This window comes from Jaculus jaculus, chromosome 18, assembly GCF_020740685.1.
Source record: "Jaculus jaculus isolate mJacJac1 chromosome 18, mJacJac1.mat.Y.cur, whole genome shotgun sequence".
Lineage (NCBI taxonomy): Eukaryota > Metazoa > Chordata > Mammalia > Rodentia > Dipodidae > Jaculus > Jaculus jaculus.
This window is the reverse complement of record NC_059119.1, coordinates 59,878,800-59,900,268: the sequence shown is the minus strand read 5'-3', so window position 1 is coordinate 59,900,268 and position 21,469 is coordinate 59,878,800. Positions and strand designations below refer to the sequence as shown.

The 21,469-nt window shown below is 48.9% G+C and overlaps 1 protein-coding gene across 1 annotated transcript in view; it reads right to left on the bottom strand.

The window, feature by feature from the left end:
- The window catches only part of Slc1a4 (solute carrier family 1 member 4), a 34,019-nt gene extending 13,197 nt beyond the window's left edge, over positions 1-20,822 (bottom strand). The window contains exons 1-4 of the mRNA XM_045137518.1: positions 20,092-20,822; positions 11,081-11,123; positions 9,406-9,468; positions 3,142-3,308 (exon numbers count right to left, since the gene is read on the bottom strand). Of these exons, the coding sequence (XP_044993453.1) occupies positions 3,142-3,308; positions 9,406-9,468; positions 11,081-11,123; positions 20,092-20,597 (779 nt within the window). The 5' untranslated portion in view covers positions 20,598-20,822. The remainder of the gene's footprint in view (positions 1-3,141; positions 3,309-9,405; positions 9,469-11,080; positions 11,124-20,091) is intronic.
- Positions 20,823-21,469: the final 647 nt, after the last annotated feature.

Sequence of the window (21,469 nt, the reverse complement as noted above, 5' to 3'; positions counted from 1 at the left end):
TGCTAAGCCATCTTTCCAGCCCCAGTTTTTTTTTTTGGGGGGGGGGGATAGAGTCTCACTCTAGCCTAGGCTAATCTGGAACTCCAGGCCTGGCCTCAGACTCATAGCAATTCTCCTACTTCTGCCTCCTGAGTGCCAGGATTTAAAGGTGTGCACCACCACGCCCGGCTGAACTTTTTAATTCTGACATGATGTAAATGCAGTCTTACTAGAACACAGGCGTTTGTAACTGCTCACGGCTGTTTTAGCCCTGCAAGGTGCTGCCGGGTACAGTTGCAATGCAGATTGTTAACGGCTTCACAGCCTTGATCCTGTGTTTAATCTGTCCGGGAAAGATTTTTATGATGGTTAGGGTGAGTACGCAGGTGCTTTGGTCTTGAAGCGGCAGAGGATAAAGGAAGAAAGACAGGGCTGGGGAGATGGCTCAGGGATTAAGGCACTTGCCTGCAAAACCTCAGGACCCAGGTTCGGTTGCCTAGAACCCATGTAAGCCAGATGCACAAGGAGGTGCATGCATCTGGAGTTTGTCTGCAGTGCACAGAGTCCCTGGTGTGCCCATTCTCTCTCTCTCTCTCTAATAAATAAAATATTTTTTAAAAAGAGCTTCCATACTTGGTTGAGATCCCTTAACTAGATAAGGCATTTTTTAAAAAAAGTTATTTTAATGTGTATGTGTGTCACTGCAAACAAATGCCAGGTGTGTGGACCACTTTTTGCAGCTGGCTTTACGTGGGCAGCTGGGGAATTGAACCTAGACTGGCAGGCCTTGCAACCAAGTGTTCTTAACTGCCAAGCTATCTTCTAGAGCCCCCCCTCACCTTTTAAAATAGGTTCTTGTAATGCAGTCTCATATAGCCAGCCTGGTCTTGAACTCCAAGTGCTGGGATTACAGTCACTGCGTCACGTTGGCTAAACATTTGAAACTCCAATTTAATGCTGAGTATGGCAGTGTACACCTCTAAGCTGAACACCTCAGGAGGCTGATGATTTCCAGTTCATGGCCAATTTGGGCTACACAGCAAGAACTTGTGCTAGAAAACCATCGGCCAGACCCCACAGCATATGAACGACAAATCAAAATATGCAAGCAAATAACAAAAACCAAACTTTCTAAGCCATAGATTTCCCAACGCAGTCAGACATTGTGCAAGACTGTTGACAAAGAACACCTTCTTTTTGTGTGTGTCTTTCGTTTTTCCGAGGTAGCGTTTCACTCTAGTCCAAGCTGACCTGGAACTCACTCTGTAGTCCCAGGCTGGCCTCTGCACTAACAGTGATTCTCCTGCCTCTGCCTCCCTAGTGCTGGGATTAAAGGCATGAACCACCATGCCCAGCTAGAATACCTTCTTATGTGAACCAGAATATCATATTGAAAGGTCAATGAAAATTGATTACCAGATTGAAAACAAATGTACTAGCCTGAGAATATTACTTTTTGTGCATAAGGTTTAATTTTTCCCAAACTTTAGTAGTTTAGACTCAAAAAAATAAGCCAGAATTTAGCGGCTAAGTGCTTGCCTGTGAAGCCTAAGGAACCCGGTTTGAGGCTCGATTCCCCAGGACCCAGGTTTAGCCATATGCACAAAAGGGGCGCACACATCTGGAATTCGTCTGCAGTGGCTGGAAGCCCTGGTGCACTCATTCTCTCCCTCTCTCTCTCTCTCTCTCTCTCTCTCTGCCTCTTTCTCTGTCTGTAGCTCTCAAATAATAAGTAAAAATAAACCAAAAAAAAATTTAAAAAATAAGCCAGAAAAGACTTAGCAATTGAATGAAAGATGAAAAAGAAACATGTTTCTTTCCATTCCAAAAATACCAATTAACTAAGTTCTAAGCCAGGCATAATGCCAGATCAGTACTTGTGAGATAGAGGCAGGAGGATTACAGAAAGGAGGGTGGCAAGTTTGAGGCCAGTCTGGGCTACATGAAATCATGTCTCTAAGCATCAACAACAAAACAGAAAATAGCTCTCTCCCCAGAATAACAACAGTCAACATGAAGTGGCGTGTTTGCAGCAACAGGGCTTTCAGACTGCAATGGCATCACTGCTGAAAGGGTCTGGAGCTGGCCTCTCAGTCTCAAGTTTCTAAAACCAGTCCAGCAGGCACCCAACCCATCTGGACAGAGCAACGTGTTGGGATCGTCAATGGCTGACAATAAAGACATACTTCGTGCATAGAAGCACAAGTTGGTTTTTTAATAGCTAACGGGTAGAAGGTAAAATCCACAGAAGTTGGCTTGGGTAAAATACCAGATCTGAGCCCAGGATTTTATTTTTTTAATTTTTAAATTTTATTTATTTATTTATTTATTTTTTTGGTTTTCTCAAGGTAGGGTCTCACTCTAGCCCAGGTTGACCTGTAACTTACTACGTGGTCTCAGGGTGGCCTTGAACTCACGGTGATCCTCCTACCTGTGCCTCCCAAGTGCTGGGATTAAAGGCGTGCACCACCAAGTCCGGCCTAGGAATTGGTTTTGATTTCTGAGAACTTGCTTTGAAGGAGCTGGACAAATTTGCAAATGGTCTTTACTTCTAATCATCCTTTTTTGTTTGTTTGTTTGTTTTTTTGAGGTAGGGTTTTGCTCTAGTCCAGGCTAACCTGGGATTCACTCTGTAGTCTCAGGGTGGCCTCGAACTCACGGCGATCCTCCTACCTCTGCCTCCCGAGTGCTGGGATTAAAGGCGTGAGCCATCACGCCCGGCCTCTAGTCATCCTTTTATTAGCAGAAACCCTTAGGAATGAAAAGCTTACTTTATAAAAGTTCTACATCTGAGTTTGTCTTCCATGATGTGTATTATTGTAGCGAGGGACCTCCCTGGAGTTTAAATAAAGTCTATCGTTTTAAGACAAAAGAGCCTGAATTTATGCCACTTCTGGGCATGGTATATGGCAGAGGCTGCTGTGGGAGACCCATAAACGGACCACGTGGCGTTGACAAGTCTGTCAGGGAGTCACTGTAGGCGCAATGAGGGCCCATACTGTATGGCCACTTCTTGGGGGTCCTGACAAGAAGGACAGTAACTTCACTCCCTCACTTCTTGTAGCGCAACTGGCCCGGGGTGTATCAACCACCGACAGAGCACACAGCCAGGCAGCTTCCCAGGGGAAGAGAGCAGGGGTGAAGGAGACAGGGCGAGCTTACCACATGATCCAGGACACCAGCACCATTGTTGCCTCATTGAAGGAACTGAAGAAGCGGATGAGCTCCTCGCCCTCGGAGCCCAACTTCTTCAGGGCCACTCCTAACACCAGGGCAAAAAAGACCAGTCCTAAAATGTTCATCCCTTCGATGCTGGTGACCACAGGGAGCTGCAGGACCAAAGGACACGGAATGACTCAAGTTCAACAACACGTGAGCATGACTTTAGGGTGGGTTTGCTTGGTGTGTGAAACCCTGTCCAGGTAAGCAAGCGCTTCTATCGTCTTTAACCTTTAGTGAGTTATTATAAACAAAGGAGTAAAGAACTCAAGGGGAGATGGAATACGAGGCTAAAGAAAGTCAACAAGTAGCAATTTTACCTAAGCCGGGCGTGATGGCCTTTAATACCAGCACTCGGGAGGCAGAGGTAGGAGGATCCCCGAGAGTTCGAGGCCACCCTGAGACTACAGAGTGAATTCCAGGTCAGCCTGAGCCAGAGTGAGACCCTACTTTGAAAAACAAAACAAACAAACAAAAAAAAAAATGTTTTTAATCTACTAGCCAGATGTGACAGGTCACATCTGTAACCTCAGTATCTGGGAGGTGGAGACAGGAGGGATCTTGAAGGTCCGGAACCAGCCTAGGTTCTAGGCGGAGAGAGGAGGGACCTTGAAGGTCCGGAACCAAGCCTAGGTTCTAGGCGGAGACAGGAGGGACCTTGAAGGTCTGGGACCAGCCTAGGTTCTAGGTGGAGACAGAGGGATCTTGAAGGTCTGAGACCAGCCTAGGTTCTAGGTGGAGACAGAGGGATCTTGAAGGTCTGGGACCAGCCTAGGCTCTAGAGTGAGGTCTGAATGCTCTGAGCTACAAAGTGAGTCCCTGGCTCAAAAAAATAAGACCAACAAAAAGGAAAAGCTGGTTGATTAAAAAAAAATTCTTTCAGATCAAGACTCAAGAATTGTAACTTTATCTCCTAAATGTCAACAATTCTGTTGCTTTTAAGCTCCTATAAGGACCTCCAACAAGCTTCACAAAATGTCTTAAGGTCTGCATGGACTTTCCCTAGAAGCTCGTTCCTAATCCACAGGTTTATTTTTATTTATTTATTTGACAGAGAGAAAGGGAGAGAGAGAGGGAGGGAGGGAGGGAGAGAATGGGCACACCAGGGCTTTCAGCCACTGCAAATGAACTCTAGACGCGTGTGCCACCCTGTGCATCTGGCTAACATGGGTCCTGGGGAATCAAACCTGGGTCCTTTGGCTTTGCAGGCAAACACCTTAAGCACTAAGCCATCCCTCCAGGCCCTAATCCACAGATTTAAAATGTATCCTTTATTTTTTTTCAGCAGTGCTGAATCTTATTGCTATAAGAATAAAGTACACACAAAGGTAGGAGGATCACCGTGAGTATGAGGCCACCCTGAGCGTACATAGTTAATTGCAGGTCAGCCTGGACCAGAGTGGGACCCTACGTTTAAAAAAAAAAAAAAAAAAAAGAAGAAGAAGAAGAAAGTACACACTGAATCCGCTACTTATGTTGCCGGGACAAAGACCTCAGCAAGAGCAGCTTAGTAAAGGTTTTATTTTCAGTTTCCAGTTGGGAGGGGAAGTCCGTCACGGAGAACGGCAAAAGTAGAAAAGCTGTCACATGGGCAGGGCAGAGTAGAGAGAGAACGGCAAATGGGACTGGGGCTCTAACACCTCAAGGCCTGCCCCTAGTGACCCACTTCAGGTTTCACGACCTTCCCGAAGAGCCCCACTCACTGGAAGTTCAGTGTTCGGACACGTGAGTGCAGACTTTGGGCAGGGCATTTTATTCAAATCACCACACCAGCATTTTATCCCATCACGACATCTTCATCGGGCTGGGGAGAGGGCTCCCCAGTGGCTAAAGGCATTTGCTGGCGAGCCAGCCAGCGCAGCTCCACTCCCCAGGACACAACGTGAAGGCAGACAAGCTGACGCGTGCGTCTGGAGTCTGTCTGCAGTGGCTGGAGGCCCTGGTACCATACCCACCCCTGCACACATGCAAATAAATAAAAAATACCTTTCTATTTATGTTTTTCTATTCTTTTTTTTTTTATAAGAGAGAGAGAGAACTGGCACACCAGGACCTCCAGCCATCGCAAGCGAATTCCAGATTCGTGTGCGCATGTGTCCCCGTGAGTCTGGCTTACGTGGGATCTGGAGAGTTGAACATGAGTCTTTGGGCTTCTCAGGAAAGCACCTTAACCGCTAAGCCATGTTCTCCACACCCTGGAGATGTTTTATTAAAATATTTTTATCAGGCTGGAGAGATGGCTTAGCGGTTAAGGTGTTTGCCTGCAAAGCCAAAGGACCCTGGTTCAATTCCCCAGGACCCATGTAAGCCAGATGCACAAGGAGGCACATGCATTTGGAGTTCATTTGTTCATTTGGAGTTCTGCAGTGGTTGGAGGCCCTGAATCGCCCTCAAATAAATAAATAAATTAAATTAATTTTAAAAAATCTTCATAGCTCTGCATGGTGATGGTTTAATCCCAGTGCTTGGGAGGCTGAGGCAGGCAGGTTGCAAGGTTGAGGCTGGTATGAGCAATAAAATGAAGAGTCCAAAGCCACTGAGGCTGTGTCTCAGAAACAACGCTCATGCAGTGTGGTGCAGGAGGCAGGCGGCACGGCAGAAATGCAAAGCGAGTCTTCCCCACGCACGCACGCGAGCTCCGGCTCGGGGCTTCCTGCTCTCTCCAGCTTCAGGCCCCTCCTCTGCACGGTGAGTCAAGCGCACGAGCGAGGAGCTCCCCGCTCTCTCTGCAAGGGTGTTTTCGGTGGTCAGGCGTGCACCCAGGCCTGCGGAGGCCGGAGGATGGCTCCCGTGTTGGTCTGCAACCTCCACCTCGCTTTGAGGTTCCCACTCGTCCCGACCTCCCTTGTCACACAGGCAGGCTGGGGTTATGGCCACTCTCAGTAGTGTCTGGCTTCACAGGGGCTCACTTACGTGGCAAGTGCTGCAGCCAACTCCTCAGCCCTCGTGTGTGTGTGTGTGTGTGTGTGTGTGCGCGCGCGCGTGTGTGTTGAGTAGGTGTGGTATGGTATGTTGTATGATGTGTACGGTAAATATGTGTGTGTTTGTATGTGTGCATAGTATGGTATATGATGTGTGGGGTATTATATGTGGTATATATGTGTGTGTGTGTGTGTGTATGTGTGGTATGGTATATGATGTGTGGGGTGTTATATGTGGTATATATGTGTGTGTGTGTGTGTGTGTGTATGTGTGGTATGATATATGTGTACGGTGTTATATGTGGTATATATGTGTGTGAGTGTATGTGTGGTATATGTGTGGGGTGTTATATGTGGTATGTGTGTGTGTGTGTGTGTGTATGTGTGATATGGTATATGATGTGAAGGCCTTTTTTGCTTTGTGAGACAAGATCTCACCAAGAGCTGGATGAGAACTTGCTATGTGACCTAGGTTCACCTCAAACTCACAATCCTACTGCCTCTGCCTCCTGAGTGATGTAATTTCAGGCAACGTGCCACTGCACTCAGCTTTATCACTGTTATTATTGCATATTTGTTTGACAGAGGGTCATGTGTCCCAGACTGGCCTCCAACTAGATAAGCACTCCACCAACTGAGCAACATCTTTATTTATTTGTGTGCATGAATGAGTGTGTGTGTGTGTGTGTATGGGTGTGCCAGGGTCTCTTGCTACTGCAAATGAATGCCAGATGCATGTGCAACTTTTTGCATCTGGCCTTACATGGGTGCTGAGGAATTGAGCCTGGGCCGGCAAACTTTGCAAGCCAGCATCTTTAACTGCTGAGCCATTTCCCCAAGCCTGATTTTATTTTGATTATTTTTTATTTATTTGTGTACATGCACCAATGCTTGTGCTACAGTACGCATGGGTGGGTCACAGGACAATTTCAAGATGCTGGTGTTCCCCTTCTTTGAGTCAGGGTCTCTTACTGTACAAGTGAGCACCCAACTTGCGGCCATGGGATGGTGTCACCCACAGTTAAGGGAGATTCGTCCCACCTCAGTGGACCTAGTCAGGATTATCCCTCACAGGTGATTTCCCGGTCCTGTCAGGTTGATGATAAATATAAACTAACACACCCATGTTTTAAGAAAAGTGTGTCAAGGGCTGGAGAGATGGCTTAGTGGTTAAACACTTGCCTGTGAAGCCTAAGGACCCCGGTTTGAGGCTCAATTCCCCAAGACCCACGTTAGCCAGATGCACAAGACGACGCACACGTCTGGAGTTCCCCTGCAGTGGCTGGAGGCCCTGGCACACCCATTCTCTTTCCCTCCTCTCTCTCTGCCTCTTTCTCTCTGTCTGCCGCTCTCAAATAAATAAAAATAAACGAAAAAAGAAAAGTGTGTCAAGACAAAATGTTAATATGCAAGTCACTGGTTACGAGACATGTTCATCTGTACTTGCCGCTGTAGCATTCGGGGCCTTTATACACACAGGTACCAAACACAGACTGAGCACTGCTTCTTTTTTCAAAAGAAAAGTACCAACAGTCTTTAGTTGAAGTCTGTTGTACTGCTTTTGTCTAACTGCCTATCTATCTATCCATCCATTCATCTATCTGCCTGTCTAAAAGTTTCAACTATTTAGCCCAGTCTGGCCTGAAACTCACACTTTAGAAAAAAAATTTTTTTTTTACTGACAACTCCCATAATTATAGACAATAAAACATAATTCCCTCCTCCCTCGCTTTCTCCTTTGCAACCTCACACTCCATCATACCCCTTCCCTCCCTCACTCAGTCTTTTATTGTGACGTCATCATCTTTTCCTCCTACTGTACTGGTTTTGTGTAGGTACTGCCAGGCACTGCCAGGTCATGGGTACCCAGGCATTTTTGCGTCTGGAGCATTATTACGGGGAGTCCTACCCTTCCCGTGGCTTGGAACCCACGTGTCTGCCCTAGCCTCCCCAGTGCTGTGACTGCAAGCACGTGCCACTGCTCCCAGGTTATCATACATGGGTGCAAGTGATCCTCTGGCCTCAACTCCCCAGTAGCTGAGACTACAGACCTAGAGACATATGCCACCGCACACAGCTTTCTCCCTCACTCCCTCCCTTCCTTTCTTCTTTCTTCCTTTCTTTTCCTTTCCTTTCTCTTTCTTCCTCCTTCCTTCCCTCCCTTCCTTCCCCTCAGACAGGGTCTCCCTGTATATCCCAAGCTGGCCTAGAATTCACAGCAGAGATTCCGCAGCCCCAGTGCTAGGGAGTGCTATGCAGCTTGCTGGGGGAGAAAAGCCTTAGCCAACAGTAGACCCTGAAGGCTTCACAACTGGCCACCTGGGAAAACTGTGCCCACGAGTCCAACCGTGGCTTGTCTGCTATGGGGGAGGAAGAGTAACCAGTGCTCTCTGTCTGAATTTGAGGCCTGCTCCTCCATGTCTGACTCTGAAAACCTAATGAAAAGGGGGGCCGGGGGGGCGTTACTCCTGCTGTGAGCTACATGGATATACACAGGCCACCGAGTCGCTCTCTAAATACTTAAATGCATGCCTATGTATTAGTGCTTCTCTCACTTTTGGTTAGAGAAGTTTCCCTTTTCAAATGGTGCTGACTTCCAGGGAGGCTCAAAACTTGCTGAAGTGCTGAGAAGAAGTAATAGGTGAGTGCTCAACACAATGAGACACCTCTGTCACCCCCTCCCGTGGCTCGGGGACTATAGCAGAAATGGCGATGCAAGAATATAGGAACATCGCCAGCAATGCTTTGGAGTATCTCAGACACAAAGTGGTCGTCATTATCTGCACAACACCTGCAGAATTTTGGGCCCATCAACAGGCTGTTGTGGATAAAGTATGAGGGCAAAAACAAACAAACAAACAAACAAACAAACAAACAAACAAACAAACAAGGCCTCTACGTAGAAGAGAGAACAGTGAGAAGAGAGACTCAGTGTAGAAGGTTGGGGAAGGGAGGACAAAGGAGGAGGTGGTGGAAATACATAATTTTTTTTTGGTTTTTGTTTTCCGAGGTAGGGTCTTGCTCTAGCTCAGGCTGACCTGGAATTCACTATGTACTCTCAGGGTGGCCTCGAACTCACAGCAATCCTCCTACCTCTGCCTCCCGAGTGCTGGGATTAAAGGCGTGCACCACCACACGCAGCCCAAAATATGTAAAATTTGTAACAAAGTTTTTTTTTTTTTTATTTTAATAAAGAAAAGGAAACAAGTTACTATGTATGTCCCTTAATTCAAGAACATTATTTGCTTTACACATATTTCACTAGCGATGTTATAAAGAGCTTTACCTTCTCTTGGGTCACATTCCCGAAGCTGGTACTGTGGTTCAGCATTTTGTAAGTGGTTGCAGTCTGTGATTAAGAAAAAATAAATATGATAATAATAACCCATCAGTGATCAAATGAAGGTGGCCCACCCAGAGGAACCCGGAGTATGGCTGGGTCTCTTGCAACCGCCTTGATTCACAGTGGGTGGTCTGGGCTTGCCCCGTTTGCTTGGCCTGGTGCGGACCTCTGAGAAAACGTGCAAATGCTGCAGGAAGACCGAGGCGGCACGGCTTTTTCAGGACCTCTGGGTTATTTAGGGACCCAAGGAGACAGGGAGAACTTCCATCTGCTCCTTGGGCAGTGGGCTGGAGCAGAGGTACAAGTTTCTGTCTCCAGCGTCATCTGAGGCAGTCCGACACGAACCCGAAATGCCAGGGTTCGTCTTCCAACGTGTCGTTTGATTTCCGCTCCCCCATGTGTGCCCCCCCTTCGTTCCGGAGGGCATTTGAGTGTGGCTGCTCTTTGGCATCTGTTTTTAATCGGGCTTGGCTCGCCGCTCTCCAAAGCAGGGGAGGCGAGGCGAAAGCAGCGGCTGCTGGCTACGTCTTCCCAGAGGCCCACACGCCAGCCCGGGCTACGGCTGGTTGACCTGGCACAACTCTGCATGGTGCCCACCTCATCTCACGCCAGGATCCCGAGCGGGACCACAGCCTGCCCTGTGCCAGTTTCTCTAGGCCTCTCTAGGCTCTACCAAAGTTGCACAGAGGCAGCTATCCCACGACCAAGGGTGCCAAAGAAATAAACCCCACGATATCTCTTTTTTGACAAGCACTTAAAAGCCCCATGCATCTGGTTTTCTCCCCCTTTACCACACAAGTGTATATACAATTAATGCTTGTGCTTCTAAGCAGATTGAAAAAGCAAAACTCAACCATCTCATCTAGACCTTTACTTAGCTCTCCGTGTGAATCGTCAGAGGTGGTTTTGCCACATTACTAAAAATGGAGGGCTAAAAAGGCTGGGCGTGGTGGTGCACACCTTTAATCCCAGCACTCGGGAGGCAGAGGTAGGAGGATTGCTTTGGGTTCGAGGCCACCCTGAGACTCCATAGTGAATTCCAGGTCAGCCTGGGCTAGAGTGAGACCCTATCTCGAAAAACAAACAAACAACAACAACAAAAAGCAATTACAAAATAAGGAAAATATACATTAGATATATGCTGCCATAGAGCAGATTACAAAGCATGTGCCACATGTAAACATTGGAATAATACATGTACCATACTTACAATCAAAACATATATGCACAAAAAACTGGATCTGCAGGGGGTATATCAAATTTTAGTAAGAGGCAGCTATAGGTAGTAATTATGGGATTTTTGTTTGTTTGTTTTCTTCTCCCTTTTTTCTTGAAAATTCTATACTTCTTAAGACATACCCCAAGTAATGATTGTGGGCATATTATAAATGATAAAAAAATATAGATGATCTAAGTGATCTGGGACCTTTTTGAACATTTTAGGAAGCTTTATTTATAGGTATTCATCTATAAAATCCTAACCCTAATGTTACCGACCAAGTTTTGTAAATAACGGGATACCTCTTGGTTCTATTTTTACCTAATTCTACTGCAGTAGTTTATACATCTCCCCCACCCCCTTAAAGTTTCATACGTTTGATGAACTTTGAAGCCTTACCGTATTGAATGTTGCAACCACGAGATTGGAGGGAAACAGGTTTCTGTTAGAAAAGAAGAAAAGAGTATTTTGTTAGGGTTTTTGTTTTTCTTCTTGGCAATACTGGAGACGGAAGCTAAGGCCTTATGTATGCTACCTCTAAGTTATATCCCCTGCATGCTAACGTTTTGTTTTTTGAAGCAAGGTCTCAAGTTAGCCTAGGCCGACCTGGATATCTGTAGCCTGGCTGGACTCAAACTCACAGTGATCCTCCTACCTCGGCCTCCCAAATGCTGGGATTAAAGGCGTGTGCCATCATGCCCAGCTAACTTTCTTTATATTTTATTTGTATGCATGCAGGGTCTCTTGGCACTGCAAAAGAACACCAGCCAGATACATGTCTCTGTGTCTGGGGGTTGGGAACTGAACCCTGGCTGGCAGGCTTGACAAGCAAGTGCCTTTAACCACCGGACCTTTGCCTTTTTATTTTGAGATAGTGTCTCACAAAGTACTCACTCTCCATGCAAGGCAAGCCTTGACTTTTGTTGTTGTTGTTGCTTTTTGAGGTAGGGTCTCACTCTAGCCCAGGCTGACCTGGCACTCTGTATTCTCAGGGTGGCCATGAACTCATGGCAATCCTCCTACCTTTGCCTCCCAAGTGCTGGGATTAAAGGCATGTGCCACCACACATTTTTTTTTTTTTTCTTTTTTTGAGGTATAGTTTCACTCTAGCCCAGACTGACCTGGAATTCATTATGTAGTCTCAGGGTGGCCTCGAAATCAGTGATCCTCTTACCTCAGCCTTCCAAGTGCTGGGATTAAAGTTATGTACCACCATGCCCGGTTCAAGCCTTGACCATTTTTTGAGGCAAGCCCAACAGACTGTCCCCCCCTTTTTTAATGTAAAAGAGCGAGAACAAGAGAGAGCATTGGCGTGCCAGGTACATCAGCCACTGTAATTGAATTCCAGATGCGTGCGCCACCTGGTGTGCGTGTGCAAACATGCGCCCTTGTGTTGTCTTGTGCGTCTGGCTTACGTGGGATCTGGAGAGTTGAACATGAGTCCTTAGGCTTCACAGGCAAGCGCCTTAACCGCTCAGCCATCTCTGTAGCCCTGGAAACCAACTTTTGGCGTCAGTCCTTGCATTCCATCTTGTGGTAGGTCTCTCGTGATTTACCTATCCATTCCCCAGGCTAGCTTCTGGAAAATTCTCCTGTCTTGACCTCCCGTCTCCCCATAGGTGTGTTGAGATTACAGAAGCCCACCACAGCTTTGACACGGCACTCCACTAAACCTTAAACGGCACCACTTCCCTTTAACCACCTTGAGGTCAAACCATACTGCCGTGGTTTGCAGTTGCTAATGGTACTACCCACTAGTAAAACCAGGAATTGTTTTATCCCTCCCCCAAAACCGTGCAGAGATTAAACCCAGGACACTAGGCATGCAAGTCCCTGCTCCACCACTGAGCTACAGCCTCAGCCCAAAGGATTTTATTTACACAGTTATTTGTTTTAGAGAGAGACAGAAAATTGGCATGCCAGGGCCTCAGCCAATGAAAGTGAACTCCAGAAGCTTGTGCCACCCAGTGGGCATGTGTGACCTTGCACGTGCCTCACCTTTGTGTGTCTGGCTTATGTGGGATCTGCAGAGTCAAACGTGGGTCCTTAGGCTTCACAGACATGTGCCTTAACCACTAAGCATCTCTCCAACCCCTAATTAATTTATTTTTGAGGTAAGGTCTTACTCTAGCACAAGCTGACCAAGAATTCAGTCTGTAGTCCCATGGAAGTTGTTAATTTTTAAAAAATGAAAAAAAAAAAACTTAAAAAAAAAGTTAAAAGAAATAAAAGTACTGGTCGTGGTGGAACACGCCTTTAATCCCAGCACTCGGGAGGCAGAGGTAAGAGGATCACTGTGGGTTCAAGGACACCCTGAGACTCCATAGTGAATTCCAGGTCAGCCTGAGCTAGGGTGAGACCCTACCTCAAAAAAAAAAAAGAAAGGAAAAAATAAAAACAAACAAGAGTGTTAACATCACTTCACAATAGTTTACTCTCTTCTAAGTACAGAGTTGTTTGCTATGTACTTGTTCTGCATCATCTCCATTAGAGAATAACATTTTCATTGGATATGCTAGAAATATTACAAAAGGCAGCTTGCTTCTTACTCTTTGGGAGTGTTGAAGGAATTTTTTTCCTTGATGGCAGAGGAATTGTTGTGAGAGTTGGAAACTCTGAACATGTGTGTGTGTGTGTGTGTGTATGAGGCATGATCTGAGAATGCAAAAAAAAAAAAAAAAAGATTTCCGAAGGTCCATGAGCACACATCACAGACAGGAGGCCGGCTGAGAAGCTCCAGGGACATTAGGAGACATGTCTACCGTGACGACCTTCCCCCAACTAGACCTTCGCACAATCCTACCACCTCCAACGATCGCTCTCAGTTGAGTCCGTAATGCATTAGACCAGCCATCCGCTCAGAGACCTCATGACCCCGCGGATTCTGAAACTGCCCTCCCAGCATTCCCAGAGGCATGCTTGACTAGGGGTTTTTTTGTTTGTTTGTTTGTTTGTTTTTGGTTTGTTTTTTATCCTTCAATCCAATCAAGTTGACAATTAACCATCTTAGGACTCACCTGAAGGCTGTGAGCTGAAATTCAAGCATCACCCCAAAATCTATGGCTTTCACTCAGTCCCCTGGCTGCTGTAGGCCAGGAGCTGGAGGAACCCCCTTATTCTGGCTCCCAGGGATTGGAATTAGGGCTGGGGGACCAAAGCACAGCTTTCTGACTCTGCTTAGACGGGTCAGCACAGATGCAGTGGTGAACGTGGTCCTCCGAACACCCCTGGGCTCCAGCAACAGCCGCTCTCCAGGCGAGGGGGTTTGCTCCTCAAAGCTCGGTCTCCGGGCTCCTTCCCCAGCGGCTCTCATCCACGCACACCTTAGTGGGTTTGCGCCACCGAGTTGAGAGGGGCCTTGGGGGTTATTTCTCACTTAGCACATGGGGACCCCAAGGCCTGGAGCTAATCTACCTCCCTATGTGCACTACCTAGGCCAGGAATAGAAATATTTGCATCTGGGGCTGATGGGATGGCTTAGCGGTTAAGGCCCTTACTTGCCTGTGAAGCCTAGGGACCTAGGTTCCACTCCACAGAAGCCAGATGCACAGGGTGGCACATGTGTCTGGAGTTTGTTTGCAGTGACTGGAGAACCGCGAGTTGCCCTTTCATTCTCTCCCCCCCCCCCAAGCAAATAAATATCTTTTAAAAAGGAAATACTTGTGTCTGTGTTGCCCAGTGGTGGCTATGAGATTACCGAGCACCTGAAACAGAGTTAGCACCGTGAAGAACTGAACTTCCCCCCTGCCCCAAGTTAGGATCTTGTTCTAGCCCAGGCTGACCTGGAATTCACTATGCAGTCTCAGGGTGGCGTCGAACTCATGGTGAGTCTCCTACCTCTGCCTCCCGAGTGCTGGCATTGAAGGTGTGAGCCACCACGCCTAGCTGAACTTTTTATTTTACTTACTTTTAAACTTTAACAGCCACATGTAGGTAGTATGTGTCTGTTTGATGGCACAGACGTGCAGATGTGAGATCCAAAACCCAAATGACAAGGCCTCCCAAGTGCTGGGATTAAAGGTGTGTGCCACCACACCCGGCTCGGCGTTTCTTTTTCAGCTACTTTCTGAAACAGGGTCTCAAGGACTCTAAACGGGCCACAAGCTCACTACGCAGCCACTCCTGCTAGATCCTCCACCTCCACCTGCCCAGGACTGCGATTACAGGTCTGTGCTACCACACCCAAACCATGTTGGGATGCTTCTAGCTTTGGAGCCCTTCATCTTATCAAGTTTGCAAGCTATTTTCCTCTTTCTATGGTTTGATTTTGGAACTCTCTACTTGAGTTACAGGATACGCATTAGACCAAAGTATAACAAACTGACTTATGCATGGGAGGCCACAAAGTCACTGAGTGGCTTTAAACCAGCATTTTATAAGAGCTCATGTAGCATACTTAAAACAGTGTTCGTGGGGCTGGAGGGATGGCTTAGCGGTTAAGGCGTTTGCCTGCAAAGCTAAAGGACCTAGGTTTGATTCCCCAGGACCCATGTTAGCAAGGGGGGCAGCACATGTCTGTAGTTCGTTTGCAGTGGCTGGAGGCCCTGGCATGCCCATTCTCTCTCTCTCTCCCTCTTTCCCTGTCAGATGAATAAACAAATAAAAATAATAAATTAAAAAATAGTATTCAATATAACTTGCTTTGATTGATGTATGTGGAAGTGAGGAATGTAAGCGTGCACTGTAAAATGCATTTCTCACTGTATCAAAGTAAAAAACACATGAAAATGTTAAGGCCATGTTATTAAATCCAGAGACTTGGTCAGACCAAGCAGAGCCAGGATAAATGCACAAGGCTTCTCAGTACTGTGAGGGTCTCTGGCTACGTTATTCGAACAGGAAAACAAAAGCGAGTCATAGCTTGGCCGCAAATGCAGAGCTCTGCGGGACTCTTACAGACTGTGTGGAAAACTTCAAAAATGTTCCTTGTGTGTATATCGGCTGCTGTTTGTCCTGAGCCTATTGTCAAGGGTGGTATGCATTTCCCTGTTCTATATAAGAATGTAGGACAGTGCATATATATTTTTTTGTTTCAGAAGAATTTCCTTTTAAGTTCAAAAACTTTTTTGGTAAACTGTGATAACTTCAAATATTCCAGAACAGGACATAGCACGGTATACATACCTGGTAAATATTTATGAACCCCAACGTTTATTGTTTCAGAGCCAGTTAACAAAGATGTTTCCTTCCAGATCTTGGTACCCCCTGTGAGGCCGGAAGCTGAGGAAGGACTGGGAATGGCAGACTCACACTGATGAATGTATGTGCATGTGTGTGTGAGTGCATGTGTGTGCGCGCGTGTGTGTGTGTGTGTGTGTGTGAGGAGAACCTGGGCATATAGGGAGTTCCAGAATAGCCTGGAAAATCCTATCTCAAAAAATAAAAAAGAGGGGCTGGGGAAATGTCTTAGTGGTTAAGGCGTTTGCCTGCAAAGCCTAAGGACCCGGGTTCGATTCCCCAGCACCCATGTAAGCCAGATGCACAAGGGGGCGCACGTGTCTGGAGTTCACTTGCAGTGGCTGGAGGCCCTGGTATGTCCATTCTCTCTGCTTCCCCCCCCACATAAATAAATTATTTAAAAAATAAAAATAAAAAAGAGGGGCTGGAGAGATGGCATAGCTGTTAAGGCACTTAACTGCAAAGCCTAAGGACCCAGGTTCGATTCTCCAGGTCCCACATAAGCCAGATGCACAAGGTGGCACACTGTGTCTGGAGTTCGTTTGCAGTGGCTGGAGGCCCTGGTGCACCCATTCTCTCTCCTCCCTTTGTCTCAAATAAAAATAAAAATAAAAAATAAAAAGAAGTATGAGAAAGAGAGGCTCCCCAGGTCCCTAGGCAACATTTCCAGGTGGGCTCAGTCCTGTTTCCTAGCGCATGCTACTTGGCAGGAAGCCAGACCAGAAAAGGCACATATGTAGGTGCCATGGCCTCACTGAAAGACCCAGCTGGTGGGTTAGAACCTGCCCTGGCCTAGTCACAGCTTAGCTAGTTCCTCTTTTGGCCCACAGTGAATTTCTGAGACAGTGACATTAGGCCAGCAATGGAATGGCAGTGAATTGTGGGGTGCAATACCCATAGTTCTCCTAGTAACACCCCCCCCAACTCCTGTGCTGGAGATCCGTGGCAGAGCCTTAAATGTACCATCAGTGAGCTATAAAACCAGCCCTTGGTTTTGTTGAGACAGCCCAGTCCGAAACCGAGTGCTCTGGTCTCTCTTTTGGGTACTCTGTGTCTTTGAGCAAATCCCTTAAACTCACTCTCTCTCTGTTTCCTCAGCTGTAAGCAGGACCAGAACAAACACCTTCCCTGCTTTATCCATAAACTGCAGGATTAAGTGAAGCTAGCAGGTACAAGCGTTCTGAAGTACTACCTAGCTTAACGAACCAAGAAAAGCTTTTCCACGAAGATGTGGCCCAGGTCACTCAGAGTTTATGCCTACGCTGCTAAACTACGTATAACTATGACACTGGGCTGTCATTCACTTCAAAAGTCGAAGCGAGGGCAGGAGAGAGGGCTCCGTGGTTAAGGTGCTTGCCTGTAAAACCTCACTACCCGAATGTGATTCCCTGGTGCCCACGTAAAGCTAGATGCACAAAGTGGTGCCTGCATCAGGGACTCCTTTGCTTTCTCTCTCTCTCTGCTTGCAAATAAATAAATAAATAATGTTTTTTAAAAGTAGAAGCTGGCCTGTAAAGCCAAAGGACCCAGGTTTGATGGCCCAGGACCCACATTAGCCAGATGCACAAGGGGGCACAAGGTGCTCATCTGCAGTGATTGGAGGCCCTGGCACGCCCATTCTCTCTCTCCACCTGTCTATTTCTGCATCTCTCTTTCTCTCTCTCAAGTAAATAAATTAAAATAAAACATTTTTAAAAATAAAAGTGGAAGCTGAAGGAGCTTGGGCCGAAAACCACAACCTGACAACAAGAGATCCTTCCTGGGGCTCCTCCCCTCTCTCTGCCCAGCCCCCAAGTTTCAGCTAGTCCCTCTTCCAGAGACAGAATACTCCTAAGGCTTCCAGTGGGCTCCCTGCAAGGCAGGGCGGCACACCCTCTCTGGGCCGCAGATCCCTGCAGAAGGGATCCTTGAACCCATAACCGCCTTCCTTCCCCGCAAGACCTGCTTACAGGTGTGATAACAAGACAAAGGCGTTTTGGACCTCAGTTCGCCTCTTTCTCTGTACCCGCCTAAAAGTTATTTCTTAAACCTTAAAACTCTTGGAGACTCAAGCTGGGGGTGGTGGTGCATGCCTTTAATCCCAGCACTGGGGGGCAGGGAGGCAGAGGTAGGAGGATTGCTATGAGTTTGAGGCCAGCCTGAGACTATATAGCGAATTCAAGGTCAGCCTGGGCTTTAGTGAAACCCTACCTCGAACTCCCCCCCCCCAAAAAAAAACCTCTTGGAGACCCCCACCAATCAAGCTGCCAAACAGAAAACAAAACTTATATTCCCCTCAAAGTTCCTATAGGCCACTCCCACCAGCCCTTTGCAAGAAACTTTTTGTTCTTCTTATTACAGGGTTAAAAAAAGAAAAGTCTGGGTTTCTGTTTTGCATGGAAAATCTTTCTTAAGTGGCAGACAGTTGTCATATATTCCAGATGAATGAATGGAAACAGGAGAAAGGCAAGCCACTCTGCCCAGTTTGCTGGTTTTCAGTGTCAGCAGTGAGGAGCGCAGTGACTCAAGACCAGCATCTTGCTAGGGCTCAGCCAGCTGGAGGGGCGCGGGCGGGCCTGACTCCCTGGCTCAGATGAACCCCGTTACATGATCAGACGCCTGTAGACCGGTGTTTCCCCCGTCTGTGAACTTTGGATTTGTGTGGAGAGCGAGAGGCGAGGCTTTGGAACCTTCACTGTCTCTCACCTTAGGGATGAACCACAGCTGCCAAGAGCCCCAAAGCGAAGCGCTTTCAATTCCCTGGAACTGACCCCTCTCCATAAAGAAAGCTCCTTATGCTGGGGATACTAGAGGCGCTCCTGACCAGGACGGAAAGCAACCTGGTCAAAGCCCTCAAGACCCCCATGGGTCTAGGCACCGGGCCCACCACAGCTAACTTCGGGCCCATTATTGTTCCACAACCCTGCAGAAAACTGCCAACTTCTTTCACAGCCCAAGAGCTGAAATTCGAGAAAGCTGCACATGTTGCAAGTCAGATGGTCTCAAGGGCAAAATTTAACCAGCGATGTCCCAGAACCTTTTGGGTACTGTGGGGAGAAAATGGGGTGAAGACACAGGTCACGATGGAAGGAAGTTTAAAAACAAAACAAAACAAAACGCGGGCCAGAGCAGCCCAAGGCTGAGGAGAAAAGCATTGGTGGGAAGGCAGACGCACCCACTCAACGGAAGACAATCCTGCTGGAGGTGCGGCCCTCCTGGAGGTTGGCTGGAGCGCCCCGGCATGCTGCAAAGACGTGGTCAGCGTGCAGACAAGACGTTTCGAAATTTAAAAGTATTAAAAGCTCTCAGGCGGCCAATTAAGAATTAATTCTAAGGGCTGGACAGATGGCTTTAGCGCTTGAAGTGTTTGCCTGCAAAGCCAAAGGATCTCAGTTCGCTGACTCTCCAGGACCCAAGTAAGCCAGATGCACAAGGGGGCGCACGCATCTGGAGTTCGTTTGCAGTGGCTGGAGGCCCTCGCATGCCCATTCTCTCGCTCCCAAATAAATAAATAAATAATTTAAAAAATAATTAATTCTAGGCTTGGCGGTTTAGGCACTTGCATGCAAAGCCAAAAGACCCAGGTTTGATTCCCCAGGCCCCACGTAAGCCAGATGCACAAGGGGACACACACATCTGGAGTTTTACAATGGCTTAAAGGTCCTGGCGTGCCCATTTTCTCTCTGTCTTATCTCTCTTCTTTCTCTCTCTCTGCCTGCAAATAAATTCAAAAAAACGTTTTTTAAGTTTAAAAAAATTGAGCTGGAGAGATGGCTTAACGGCTAAGGCACTTGTATGAAAAGCCAAAAGACCCAGGTTCTATTCCCCAGCACCCATGTAAACCAGATGGCACAAGGTGATGCACGCGTCTGGAGTTAGTTTCCAGCGTCTGGAGGCCCTGATGCACACATAGTCTCTCTCTCTCTCTCTTTCAAATGAATAAACATCACATATATATGTTTTCAGAGGTGGGGTCTCGCTCTAGCTCAGGATGACCTGGAATTCACTATGTAGCCTCAGGCTGGCCTCGAACTCTCTCGGCGATCCTCCTACCTCTGCCTCCCGAGTGCTGGGATTAAAGACGTGTGCCACCACGCCCAGCTTACATAAAATATTTAGGGTATATATATATGTGTGTGTGTGTGTGTGTGTGTGTGTGTGCGCGCGCGCGCGCGCGCACGTGTACGGTCCGGACGGGCATGTCCCCCCCGCGCCCTCCACCCGTGCCTCCGGCGGTGGAGAGCAATCACTACCTGAGCAGATCGAGGAAAGAGTCCACCGTCTCTTTAGGCACCGGAGGAGGTCCAGCCTCGTCCAGCCCCAGGTCGCTGGACTGAAGGGTCTGCGCTCCCGAGCCCGGCTTGATGATGAACGCCAGGGCCACGGCTAGGGCCGAGGCGCTGAGCGTGGTGAGGGCGAAGTAGGCGACGGCGATGCCACCCAGGCGCCCCAGGGAGCTGGCGTCCAGCGAGGCGGCGCCCGACACCAGGCTGCACAGCACCAGCGGCAGGATGATCATGCGCAGCATGCGCAGCAGCATCTCCCCGGGGAAGGCCAGGTAGACCACCTGCGTGCGGCTCAGCCGCAGCCCGCGCAGCGCCGCGCCCAGCCCGGCGCCCGCCAGCACCCCGGACACGGTGAGCAGCACGAGCGCTTGGCGCCGCACGAAGGCAGCGCAGCGGCCGGCGCGGCCAGCGGCGTCCCGAGGCCCCGGCGCGGCGCCGTCCACGTAGCCGCTGGTGTCGCCGCCGTTCTCCATCGCCGCGGGGCCGGATGCACGAGGCAGGCCAGGGGACGCGGGCTCCGATGAATGGACCGGGCGGGCACCGGGGGTGCGCGCGCGCACACACACTCACTCCCCAACTCTCCCCGTAGGCTCCGGGAGCCCAAGGTCTTTGCCGGGTCCCCGGCAGGGACACGTTCCAGAAAGGTCGACGAGAGGCGTGGGTCGCCGGTCACCCCCCAACCCCCTTACCCCCCACGCCCAGCCTCGTGTCCCCGGGAGAAAGCGGCGGGCTGAAGATGATGCAACGAGCCGGGGCGGGAAGGAGGTGTGTGTGTGTGTGGGGGGAGCGGCCCCGGCCCCGCCCACAGGCCACCCCACCTCCGTCCCGCGGCGCCGACCAATCACAGCTCAGGCACCTCGCCTCTCGTCCAATCCCGTGGTCCGGTGCAGGGAAGAGCGACTCGGGGCTGAGTTGTGGGAGGGGGACTCTAAGGGGGGGCAACCGCGGGCCAACCCCCCGCGCCTCCCCAGCCTCCTGCCGCGCCCCCTGACCCGGGCACCGGCGCGGACTGGTGAGATCGTCTGCCCTCGTTGGCATCGGTTCGGGCCTCTGCGGGCTCCGGGTCGCAGGGCCTGGAGCATCCTGGGCAATCGTGGAGAAGGGCTTCCCTCCGGCGATCGGCTCCCAAGCTCGCGAGACGCGGCCTGCGTAAAGACCTCCACTCCCTGCGGGGTCAGCGGAGGACGTGGTTGGGCTGAAAAGCCCGGTGCATTCAGAAAGGGCTCCGCTCCTAAGTGACAGGGACCTCGAGGCGTGCGACAGACGCCAAACCCGGCGCCGGCCCGCTGCACGCTGCACCCAGGGGTGCTCCTGGGCTTGGGCCAAGAGGCCTCCCCGGAGGGTC